This window comes from Diadema antillarum, unplaced genomic scaffold (assembly GCF_040938485.1).
Source record: "Diadema antillarum isolate AM-2024a unplaced genomic scaffold, OU_Dant_1.0 seq00001873_RagTag, whole genome shotgun sequence".
Classification (NCBI taxonomy): domain Eukaryota; kingdom Metazoa; phylum Echinodermata; class Echinoidea; order Diadematoida; family Diadematidae; genus Diadema; species Diadema antillarum.
In genome coordinates, this window is record NW_027272542.1 from 121112 (window position 1) to 133849 (window position 12738).

The 12738-nt window shown below is 38.9% G+C and overlaps 1 protein-coding gene across 1 annotated transcript in view; it reads left to right on the plus strand.

Annotated features, from left to right (window-relative positions):
- The first annotated feature begins 1985 nt into the window (after window positions 1-1985).
- The window catches only part of LOC139712907 (uncharacterized), a 52190-nt gene continuing 41437 nt past the window's right edge, over window positions 1986-12738 (plus strand). The window contains exons 1-4 of the mRNA XM_071624685.1: window positions 1986-2067; window positions 4407-4425; window positions 8449-8561; window positions 10849-11183. Of these exons, the coding sequence (XP_071480786.1) occupies window positions 8500-8561; window positions 10849-11183 (397 nt within the window). The 5' untranslated portion in view covers window positions 1986-2067; window positions 4407-4425; window positions 8449-8499. The remainder of the gene's footprint in view (window positions 2068-4406; window positions 4426-8448; window positions 8562-10848; window positions 11184-12738) is intronic.

Genomic DNA, 12738 nt, shown 5'->3' on the forward strand with positions numbered 1-12738 from the left:
GTGCATATGGCCTGATTTTCGTTGCAAACTTCTCCTTTTGTGAATGTTGTTGCAGAGCAAGGGAGGAGCGCAAGTGTGTTCAACTCCTGTCTGCCTATGCAATTGTGAGTGCCAGCTACATGTGTAATGTTCGTTTTCGTGTGGCAAGTCGGTACGTGTATATGTGTTTTCATGTCTGATCACTCCCCCAAATGATCGGTCTTCTTTACAAATTAAGCAGAATGCGATTAGTCATGGAAAATTTGACATGCATGATTTCTTAAAATGTTATATCTACGATAAAATGTGGGTAGAAAGTAGATTGGAAGAAAATTATTTACCCATTTATGCGGAGAGGCAACCCGATTATCAGGTAATTTTAATGTGCATTGGAACTGACTCTGACATTCTACCCAATTAAACGGAGTACCCGTTTAAGCGATACCCGATTACGCGGAGAGTACTGTATAGCGTGTGGCGGGCTTTAGAATTCAGATATCAAAACTGCAGGGGTCTATATTGTACATGAAACGGGCCGTGGGCATGGAACAGGGAGAGGGCTGCCGGAGAAGAGATGCCAATGCAGATTGTCATCTCGCTAGCGGTTTGGAAGTGAAAAACTGTATTTCAGTGATCAGCATTTGAAGCAACTGAAGGAGGCAGGGGGTGGGGATGTCCCCCCCCCCCCCCCCCCCCCCTAGTTTGCAGGCTGCACAAACCCTTGTTGGTCGTATAGGAGTCTGCATGGGCCAAGACTAATACACGCACCACTACACTGCAGCCTCTCCCAACAAGTTGTCGGGAGAAGCTTCAACAGGGCCTATGGGACAGTGCCAAAGTGGTGCATGTAGTAGTCTTGGCGCAGACTCCTTTACGAACAACAAGGGTTTGTGCCTGCAAACTACCCCCCCCCCCCCCCCCCCCCCCATGAACTGTTTCATTTTGGAATGAGATTTTGTGCAATTTGGCAAACACTTGCCCTAATACACATTTAGAATTTATGTGCATATTATAATGGCAATCATGGGTTTTACTTTTAGGGGGCTAAATTATTTTAGGCTTCTAAATTTTCATCTAGGAATTAGAGTCTATTGTTATGGAAGATGGTCCGGCAAGACATCATTTTGGATGTTTATCCCCAAATTTTGGTCAGTTGGGAATGAGCCAAATGTGACCACTTGGGCATTGTAGGATATTGAGTCATGTACAGGGTAGTATCGCCCCTAAATTCCAACTTCAGTACAAAAAATTGCTTCAATTGAATACATACAGATGTAGTCCGATTTTTGACAACACTTACCTGGAAACATTTGGTTCCTCCAGTAGTCTCTTTCTGTCAAAATTGATGACTTTAAATGATCTGGTCAAGACTCAAGAGGAATATGTGAGAATGACAACTGCTCCGTTCGACGGGATTGAAACCTGTGCGCATGCGCTAACCAGAGTTCAATGTAGCCTTTTCACAAGGCCCTCTCACTGTATTGCGTTGCTTAAATTTCTGGGTGAGTGAAGAAGCAATCCCAGCCGAGCACGACAGTGTGGGAGCGAAAGGGCGAAAAGGGCGCGAAAGTTCTTGGCTACGCAATATGTATTGGATGCCAGTGGCAAGTTGCGAAAATTTCATGCTGCGAGAAAGGCCGTCGGCTCCAATTCTCAAAATTTTCATGCCGCAAATATATTGTGTTTTACAGTAGTCTATGAAAGCGGATGGGGCGGGGAGGATATGAAGGGATACATATCTGATGGGAGAGTGTGAGCTCACATCAGTGCCTCTTTTAATTTTGGTGTCTGGTTTGCGACTAAATGTCACTGTTCAGTGAAAGCATGTGAAACTTGCATTTTAGTTTAAAACATTTTTAACACATTTTTTCATGTCAATTTTTATGAGCATTATACAAGTCCTTTTCACATGACTTCATTCCTTTTGATCATGGTGAGAAACTTTTCTTTGACTTTTGATTGCACATTTTACTATTTCACATCATATATCATGCTTCATATCAAGAACAGGACATTATGAGGACGCTCATCATACTGATGGTCTCTTTGCATTTGGGCCATTGTATCATCTCATCAGCAGATGAAGCCGTAAGTATTGTGTGCTCTGTGTGACATAAGTGTATGGTAATCATTGCTTGGTTAATTTGAAAGTAACAATGATGTCACTAAAAAAAATAGAGAATATAATATGTGACCCGCTACAACAAAAGGATCCGGAAGTCAGGGGAAGACAATTTTCGGAAAATGGCGGAGTCTAGCTGCGGAGCTAAATCCAAATCTTCGGGCACGTTTCTGTTACGTGAAAAGTCGGAAAATCATGGCCCAGAAGAACGCTGGTTTCTTGCCTTTCCTTTGATCATTTAGCTTCGAAATTTCGATAGATGATAGACAAAACATTAGACTACAAAATTATGCCAAAAGCAGAAATCTGATTGTTTTGACCAGTTTTGATGATGTGACTTCAAACTTGATTTTCTCTGCTCAGCCGTCAGCGACTTTAGGATCCTTTTGTTTAGCAGGTCACATATATTCATATATAAAGAAGGATGTAATGTCTATGCAGCAGTATCAAAGTCTTCAGAAGAACTTTGTATGATTATCTGTAAGGATACAAGCTAATGTTTCAACTTGCTCAGTAGTGACTATGAATGAGGTTTGTTACTGAAGTACTTACTGCTGTTATATTAGGACTTGGATAAACAGGGACACTGCTTATGGGACAAAATTACTGCATGCTATTTTGTATTTCCATGGCATATTATATCTTACTGCTGTAATAGGAGGAGGCATTGGTTAATTGGGACACATTCAATTGAAAAAAAAAAGAAGAGTTTTCTACCTGAATGGTGTAGAACATTTAATAGCTGAATGAAAAAAAAAATGAAGCCATGTATGTGTATAGCCATAATGGAAGCCATTTTGTATAAAGAAGTATTCATGACTTAAAAAAAAAAAAAAATTATGATAAAATACACACCATTTATTCCCGTAAGTACCGTACTGTAAAAGTGGATATTTTCGCATGAGTGATTTTTCACACTCGGCCTTGTATGATAAGTTTTGCATGTTTTTAACAATCATGAAGACATTAAAGGGACTGTACAGTACTGGTTGAGGTGGGGATTCATGTTTTGAACATTCCAAAGTGAGATAATGAGAAACCTCTATGAAATATGAAAGAGCATGTAATTTTAAGAAGGATTCAAAGTTTATTGGATGAAAATTGTTTTTCAAATGGCCGAGATATCCAAAAAAGTGATAACAGCAAAGGCGACAGGCCACGCCTTTTATTAGGATCTCTTTGTTTCACATTGTTTTTGGATATCTCAGCCATTTCAAAACCGATTTTCATCAAATGAACTTTTGATACCCTTATAGAATTGCATGCCCTTTGACATCTCATAGAGTGGTTTCTGAATATCTTGCAAAACTTTCAAAGCTAAATCCTCACCTCAACCAGAACTGTACACACCCTTTAAGTACCGGTACTTGGAACAGATGGAGAGCAAAAGTATTTGTGTGCTTTTATTTTCATGCTATGTTCTGGTTGCACCAATTATGTGAAAATTTTGACACTGCAAAAATTTCCACGTTTACAGTATTTGCTATACATATAGCCCAGGCTTGTGCACATACCTGATACCTGTTTATTGAACAAACTTTGACATCAGTAACTGTGCAAAAAATTGTTTACATGGAGGCAAATTAATATCTCACTGCCATAGGACCAGTCAGTTTCCTTGGCAGGTGAACGAGGGTGAACTGGCTCAGAGGTAGCAAATCTGCCTTGCAATCAGGAGGTCTCGGGTTCAGAGCCTGAATGGAGCATAGTCATGTGTTATTACATATTTTTACTGTCTTCCCTCTGATTAAAAGCTGATCTACATTCTCTGATATTTATAGATACTGTATGTATGATGGTCCCTTCATTGTGTGGGAAGTGTCACCAATCAAGTACAGAAAAGATCCCTCTTCCCATTTTGCATAGAGAACAGTGATTACATATGGACTGTCCTACAAACTCTGTAGAGATCGGGTGAGGGTAGGCATCTACCGACACCATGGGATTTGCCTAAGCCCAAAGGTGACTAGTAGAAATTGGCCAAAAAAAAAAAAATATATATATTAACAAACCACATGGCTATATTTCAAAGTATCAAGGGATTGTGTTACAAGTGTCACATCACCATGTAAAGTGTGGTATGAAATTAGATGAATACATCAGTGACAAGTGCATTTAATCAAAGAGTTAATGCCAGTCTAGTACCACATTATTTTTTTCAACATCATTAAGAATGGTCATCCCTCAATTAAAAGTGCTTATTCACTGCACTTTGACCTGATGATGAAGTCAGTGTCCAAAGCTACAATGTATGTGTGTCTAAAGTATGTGATGTGTATCATTCATGTTTGCGTCCCAATTACAGGAAGGGGATTCCCTAAGAGGTAAAACTGTTTTGCTGATTCATGCACCAGAACCTACTTCTCTATTCTTTATATTTAAACCCCTCCACTATACTGTTGAATCTTGGACTTTTGCATGCTATGTCTCTTGTACCAAGTGTGGTTGGCTGTTTTGTTTGTTCATGTGAACATTTTGAGATGTTATCCTCAGCAGCACCGACCACCGTTTATTTTTTTAAATCTCATTCCATCTGCCAGTATCATTATTTCACTTGCAAACTACTAAATAGGCCCCGTACAGCATGATGTTAGCAAGATTAATTTTGCATGAATCAAGACTTACCAACAATTTCATGAGTGGTGAAATTTGTGATTTTGATGAAATTTGTGGAGTGTAGCAATGAACGGATAAATCAAGACATGAGCGCATTATTAGATGCACAGAGACTTACACTTTGTAGGCCAGCTAAATTTGATAGTCATGCATGTTGTTTGTGTACCATATACTCCGTACCAGAACATTTACACATAATGCATGTCACATTCATGTCGGGATAAGAGTTAAACATTGAAATGTGCGAAAACGAAAACCCTGCCAAACATATGCTGTATGTACCCTAAATATTAGGGGTCAAGGTGGTCACAAATTGAGAATAAAATACTTATTTCATTTACATTATGCGTTTATGGATAATGTAACATTTATTTAATGGGCCTTCACAATCTTTCACCACACTCGATCACAGAGACTCCAACCCCAAGCACCTTCTGATCTGGAGATTATCCCGCCCGAAACCCCTAGCAAACGGGAGACTCCAAGTTGATGTGTGCAAAGCGCGAAGTTCCTAGGATTCTAGATGTTCTCTGGTGCTATCTAAGGCTTATTTTTTCAACATACGATAGAAATAAGTAAGAAATGCTTTCCACCGGGAGACACAGAGCCAGGGCGGGAGAAATCAAATCTCAAACGGGAGAACGGGAGATTGTGCAAAAATGGGCTTTCGGCGGGAGATCTCCCGTCGAAAGCGGGAGAGTTGGAGTCTCTGCGATCATTACCACATACCACTTCATTCTGTTGATATGATTTATTTTCTTAACTTTGGTTTGTTAGAGCACATGCACAGCTGTTTCAAGTTTTTTTTTTTCCTTCAGTTAGCATGAAAAATCTGAAGATTGCCTTAGTGCTGCACTTAGATCCTTGGAATGCTCATCATTTGTTTTAGTTGATGTTAGTGTTTTTATTTCATATCAAACGATGTGAATGGGATTTTCTTATATTTTGTTGCATGTCTGTTACTAGATTGTTCAATGTGTATGTAATTGATAACTTTTAGATTTGATCACCACTGCAAAATCTAGCTCATTAGTGATCAGTGTTGTTGTAATGTGATGTTCAAGGGTAGATGCCTATTACTGGAATGTTTTGTAGAACATGTGGAACTTCTCTATGCGATTACATGCTGTGCCTGAGGCTAATGAAATATGTTTTAGGGTTGTCTGACAGGCAGTCTGTCTGTTCAGCATTCACAACTCAGAAAGTGTAGTTTGTTTGTTTGTTTGTAGGAGTAGGACACTCTCTGCAATCGTTACAACATAAAATTTGTATAGATACTTCCCCATAGAAGCTTAAAAACTAAATGAGTCTATTAGCCCCAACTTAAAAAGCTGGCGCACCAGATATTTACAGTGATAGCTACAGCACATGTAGGTGCTGTGCTTGAAGTACCAGTGCCTCGATCTGTGTGGGTGATGAACCTTTGTACAGTGAAGTGTGTTTTGAAAACCGTCATAATTAACTTCTACGGTGTCATTTACTGGTATATCGGATATGAATCCGAGCAGAAAGTACACATTGTCTGAATTTCAACACAGCAGGGATGGGTAATTATAAAGAAAAGATATTCCTTGCATTTACAAGCTAGCCGACAGTGTGTGCACATATACTGACTGTTATGTTTGTGCATCAGAGGTTGCACAAAATGAAAAGCAATTTTTACACCAGGGCTGGGGCATGAACCTCAGCTCTGTATTATAACTGCATGCATGTCCTGGCACAGAATCTGTAACATCATTGCATGCAGTACACAGTTGATAATGTATCAACACACAGTGTATATCAACCTATGGAAATGTTAACATGAGAAGATGCATTAGTTTTTGCAATCGGACTTCTCCTGTTACACTCCACTGACATGTTAAGCACTTGTTTAACACTTAACCAGGGTGATCCATGAAGGGTTTCAGCATGTCGCTGCAACAAATTCTTGTGCAACTAAGCCAGCAACATGCTATGCAACATCCTCAAGAATTTGCAACAAGCTCAAAATGAAATGTATTCAAACATGTGAAAAACATACCTATGTGCAAAACATAAGAAACATCAAACTACCTGATACTTAGATAATTGTGTATGAGAGTGAACATTGAATGTAAGCAGTTCAAAGAGAGATAAGCTGTGAAATATTGTGTACTACGTGCACGTGATGTGCGCTCCACGCATGGTATATGTAACTTTCTGCAATATTCTCAGATTCTAAGCTTGCAATGTGCTTACATTTCAAGTTGTGGACCACCCTGCTTATCACTCCTTTTTCTCAAGTGATTACATGGAATTGAATTGAATATATTCCACTCTCAAAAGCTCAGGTAGCATGTAACACTGAACATGATATACATTTGCATCCTATACAAATAAAGATGCAAATTACATGAATGATTAAAAAATTGACAATAAGAATGGAAAATGGAAAGATGTTCAGAAAGTATTGAAAGAACATAACTTGATCCTACAACAGTCACAAAGTACAAGTTTTAAAAGAGCATAACACAGACATTCACACGAAAGGCCACAGAGATATTTGTACATTACACACACACACACACACACACACACACACACACACACAATACGACAGCCTAATTCCAAATTGTATCTAATTATCTGATACATTTTGTAGTAAATACTTCAAATGATGAAATTCATTGGCAATTAAATTCAATTCTGAAGGACTTGCAGTTGTGTTTTATGCTACCTTTAACACCGAGGTAATTGCAATGGGTGGTGGAAAAAGTGAGGTTTTACATGTCTTAAAAATTTTTTTTTTTGGTCGTTTTTGATGTTATCAACTAGGTAAAGCTAAACATATCTGATTTATGTTTATTTGATGTTCATTGCATTGTTCTCAATTCTTAAACAAACTTCAGCCAGTTGAAAGCGTAACTCAAATATAGTAGGACACATTTGGTGAAAGAGTCAAAATCAAAAAGAGAAGTGAATCCTCAAATTGTCTTTAAATTTCATTGTTTGGTTTCAAGCTATATAAAACTGGAATCATAGCAGGAAATAGACTTTCAGACAATTTATTTATATTGGGTAGGCTAACTAGACTTCTCAGGAAGGAAAAAGGGATACGATTTCTGATGACCAGAAATATTGATTCAAGACGTCCTTGACATATTCATATTAAAGGGCTATGAATATGGGCTATCCAGCCATCTTCTCAGGTGGAATGTGCAACAACAAACAAACAAAATATCAAAGGGAATGTCACCTAATACATATTTCAGCTTTTTGAATAAAAGCAAACAATAAAATGCTACTAATGAATTCAATTTATAAACATATGATACTTGCCAAAAAAGAAAGAATAAGAAAACATAAATTTATATGTTGTGTAGCTGTTGTGTAGACTGTGGTGTTATTTTTAGAAGTAAATGGAGTAGTAATTGTACACTGTAGCATATATGGACTGCAGTGGTGCACCTCCCTGCATAAAGCATTATCATGACAGTATGCACGAGTCAGGGACATTACTTTCTTCTGTGTTTCCATTTACATACTTGAATAATGTGGGGCTATCTGCTCTATACTAAAGTACGTTAGAACAATTAGTTCATAGATACATTGCCTTAAATGTATTCATGATATTAACAGGTTCAGAGTACTCTTTGAGGTACATGCACTTGAGGGCTGTATTTATTTATGCCATGGCCTATCATTTGTGGCCACAATTGTTTGTAATCAGTGTGATTATAAAGTGCATATTTTATCTTTATCTGTTACAGCATGACTCTGACTGTGTATTTCCAAACACTTACTCACATGAAGCATTGTGCATGGAAGGACAGAGGGTTATCTGTGATCCAGACCAACTGGAGAACTGCTCTGCATCTGAAGGGTACATTTTTGGGGGTGAAAGAAAAATTGTAATCATGCATTTGTATTTATTTTAACAAAATACCCAGTATATTTTTCTTGTTATCATAGTTATTGTTAATGTATTATTGTCATAATCGTTATGTGGCAATTCAATCAAAGCAATGTATGCAAATGATTAGAATGATAAGTACAATTGTAACTTATAATTTTTTCATACAATCTTGATGATTGCAGAGACTCCAACTCTCCCGTTTTCGACGGGAGATCTCCCGCCGAAAGCCCAATTTTGCAAAATCTCCCGTTCTCCCGTTTGAGATTTGATTTCTCCCGCCCTGGCTCTGTGTCTCCCCGGTGGAAAGGATTTCTTACTTACTGCTATTGTATGTTGAAAAAATAAGCCTTAGAATAGCACCAGGAACATCTAGAACCCTAGGAACTTCGCGCTTCGCTCACATCAACTTGGAGTCTCCCGTTTGCTGGGGTTTTCGGGCGGGACAATCTCCAGATCAGAAGGTGCTTGGGGTTGGAGTCTCTGTGATTGATGCACCAAACAACTAGGTATATTGCCACTTGTTCTAATCCTTTTTTGGCTAATGCCCATTTGGACTCATTCCATGTGGTCTAATCCTGTGTTGACCAAATGGTCTAGCTGTACTGGTGTTTGATGATCTGGAAATTAGTCCAAATGGTATCTTTGATAAAGTGACTATAAACTAACAACTATGCCAGGGTTGAAAAGACTATTACTGGTCTGCAGGTCTTCCTTCCAAAACCCAATGGTCAGTATGGTGTGTGTTACACACACACACACACACACACACACACACACACACACACACACACACAAAAGTAACTCCCTTTAATCAAAATAGTGTAACTTTTCAATGAATAGATTTTGAGCAAAACAGTTTAAGAGAGGTATTCTTACACTTATTGACTAATATTTGTGTGAAAATGAGAGTGATCTGTTAAGTTATGCATGCATGAGCACACATTGAAGACAAAGTTAAATAGTCATTTTTCAAAAGTAATATTTTGGGGGTATGTGAAACATTCTGTATCTGGTGAATGTTTGAGTGCTGGTGTTGTTTCATCTTACAATGTTTGAACCCCTTATGCCAAATTTAAATTGCACTTTAGCACTTAAATTTCTCGCCAGAGCAAGAAGTCTTTACATCTTTATAATGTGCTCACCCCACCCATAGACCTACTGTAGGCCTATACTCCACCACAATATGACTCCCTCTTTTAATGTTCAGTAGCATGTGCTACTGTTACATATTGTTGACAATATCTGAAGTCATTTTCTTTAATAAATTAAATGGATTTTGCTGCTATAGGTGGGTTGAATGTAAGGCAGTTGCCCTAAAATTGTGCTCACCTGACCATTAAAGTTTTGGGATAGATGTGGTGGTCAAAAGATGGATGATAAAATAACAACAGCATTTACAGATACACCAGAAATGATAAGATACACCAGAAGCAGAATGTTTCACAGACCCCCACCCCCCCCCCCAAAAGAAATGACTCTTATTACCTTTGAAAAGTGACCAATTTGTTTTTAATGTGTTCTCCCTCATGCATGACTGAACGGATTCTAATCTGTACAAAAAAGTTAATCAAATAAGTGTAGGAATACCAATGCTAAATCATTTTGCTCTAAACTTTTTTTGTTAAAAAGTTACATTTTGCTTTTGAGTGTATCAATTTTGTTATGTATTCATATATAAATATATAATAATAATAATAATAATAATAATATATATATATATATTATAAATCAAATAATTTTCAGAAGAATCTAAGAACCAAATTATGACACAGTAAAGAATGAGAAAAGATTTGGAAATGTCCTTTGGTTATTTTTCTTGTTTTCCTGCTCTGGATGAATTCATAGCACTCACAGCAATCAAAAATCAGTGAAACTGCACATTACTGGCATATATCAGAAATGTGAGCCATTTATGTGAGCACAAATACTATGCTTTATATATTCATGTGTATGCTGTCAAAATCGCATAGTATTTGTCATTTAAACTTAACCTGTTGAGGAAGGGCTAATTCTGCTCCAACACACATTTTCAGTAGGAACCTGCCCGAGTATACTTGGGACTAGTCTCCAGCGGGTTAAAGTACTGTTTCAAGCAGCACTCTTTTTTTTTTCGTGCCAAGAACCGTGCTCGTAAAATAATTGTCACGATGTGTCACAATAACAGTGAGCCAGATTACTTAGAAATTGAAGGAAAATTGACTTGAGATGTACCTAGATTCTCCTGAATCCAGCTGTCATATAATCCAATTCACAGGTGTGGTACCTGTCCACATGGAACATACCAACCATACAGGAACAATTGTAGACAATGCAGACCATGTACAGAGTGCAAGGCGACTCAACAGATCACGCAAGAATGCAGTCCAGAGAAGGACCGGCAGTGTGCAGAGCGATTAGATAGCACTACCACTGAACGACCCGTGTCTGGTTTTACAGCCTCTTCCATGCTGTGGAGAGATACGTCCCAATCTACACCCTTTGCTGAGTACACAGTCGATGACACCATAAAAACTCAAACACCTACAAAAGTACAGCAACAGACCACCAATGCAACTGCAACTGACAGAGACTATGCCAACTCTCAGAATGGTAAGTCTTTAGCTTATTGCTGAGGTATGTATGAACAGTGGACTCTGTTTCATCCAAACCTATGTGTGGATACAACAGATGCATTATCACTGGTACTAATGAAACAGACTCATGAAAGTTTAAAGGAAGTATTTTAGGTGGACAGCGGAGGTACTGTATACACCGCCAATTTTTAAAGTATATTAATGTTTTGCGAACTGGAACTTGTAGACAGTTTTGCAAGTTTTGGATTTCTTGTTAGAGATTAACCACTTTGATAGAATGAGAAATAAATATCATTTTACAAAGAAAAATAAAAATAGCAGTTTTTCACTTTAGATACAGTGTACGACTTATTTCTTATGGGAGGCAATATTTTTACAAGTTGTTAAGTTATATTCAGAAGAGTGGAGTCAAAAGGGGCCTGAGCTTTCGATCCTAGCAGAATCTTCTTCAGAATCTTGGTCCTTTTGCCTCTGATGACGATTCTGCTGAGATCGAAAGCTCAGGCCCCTTTTGACTCCATTTTACTCCATTGGCTTACCACTATTGGAAAAGCAGTTTTCAGCAGCTTTTTAGCTCACCTGAGCCAAAGGCTCAAGTGAGCTATTGCGATCGCCCTTCGTCCGGCGTCCGTCGTGCGTCGTGCGTCATGCGTCGTGCGTCGTCCGTCGTCCGTCGTCCGTCGTGCGTCGTGCGTCGTGCGTAAACTTTTTACATTTTCATCTTCTTCTTGAAAACCCCAAGACCGATTTTCATCAAACTTGGCAGGTAGCATCCCTAGGGGGTTAGGAACTCAATTTGTTAAAATGGGCACCATGCCCCACCCAGGGGGCCCCCAGGGGGGCCCAAACCCCCAAAAATTAAGGAATCTGTAAAAATCTTCTTCTCTAGAACCAGAAGTGATAGAGCTAAGTTAATACTATGAGTTAGTACATTGATGACTGTAGTTTCAAGTTTGTTCATGGCAGAATCAGGGGTGCCCCCCTTGGGACCCAGGGGAGGGGGGTGGGGAAGGGTTCTAATGGGGCCTAAATTGTACATTTTCATCGTCTTCTTGAGAACCCCATGACCCATTTTCACCAAACTTGGTAGGTAGCATCCCTAGGGGGTTAGGAAATCAATTTGTGAAAATGGGCACCATGCCCCACCCAGGGGGCCCCCAGGGGGCCCAAACCCCCCAAAATTAAGGAATATCTGCAAAAATCTTCTTCTCTAGAACCAGAAGTGATAGAGCTAAGTTAATACTATGAGTTAGTACATTGATGACTGTAGTTTCAAGTTTGTTCATGGCAGAATTAGGGGTGCCCCCCTTGGGACCCAGGGGAGGGGGTGAGGAGGGGTCCTAATGGGGCCTAAATTGTACATTTTTATCTTCTTCTTGAGAACCCCATGACCTATTTTCACCAAACTTGGCAGGTAGCATCCCTAGGGGGTTAGGATCTCAATTTGTTAAAATGGGCACCATGCCCCACCCAGGGGGCCCCCAGGGGTCCCAAATCCCCCAAATGAAGGAATCTTTATAAATCTTCTCTAGAATCAGAAGTTATATATAGAGCTGAGATAATACTATGAG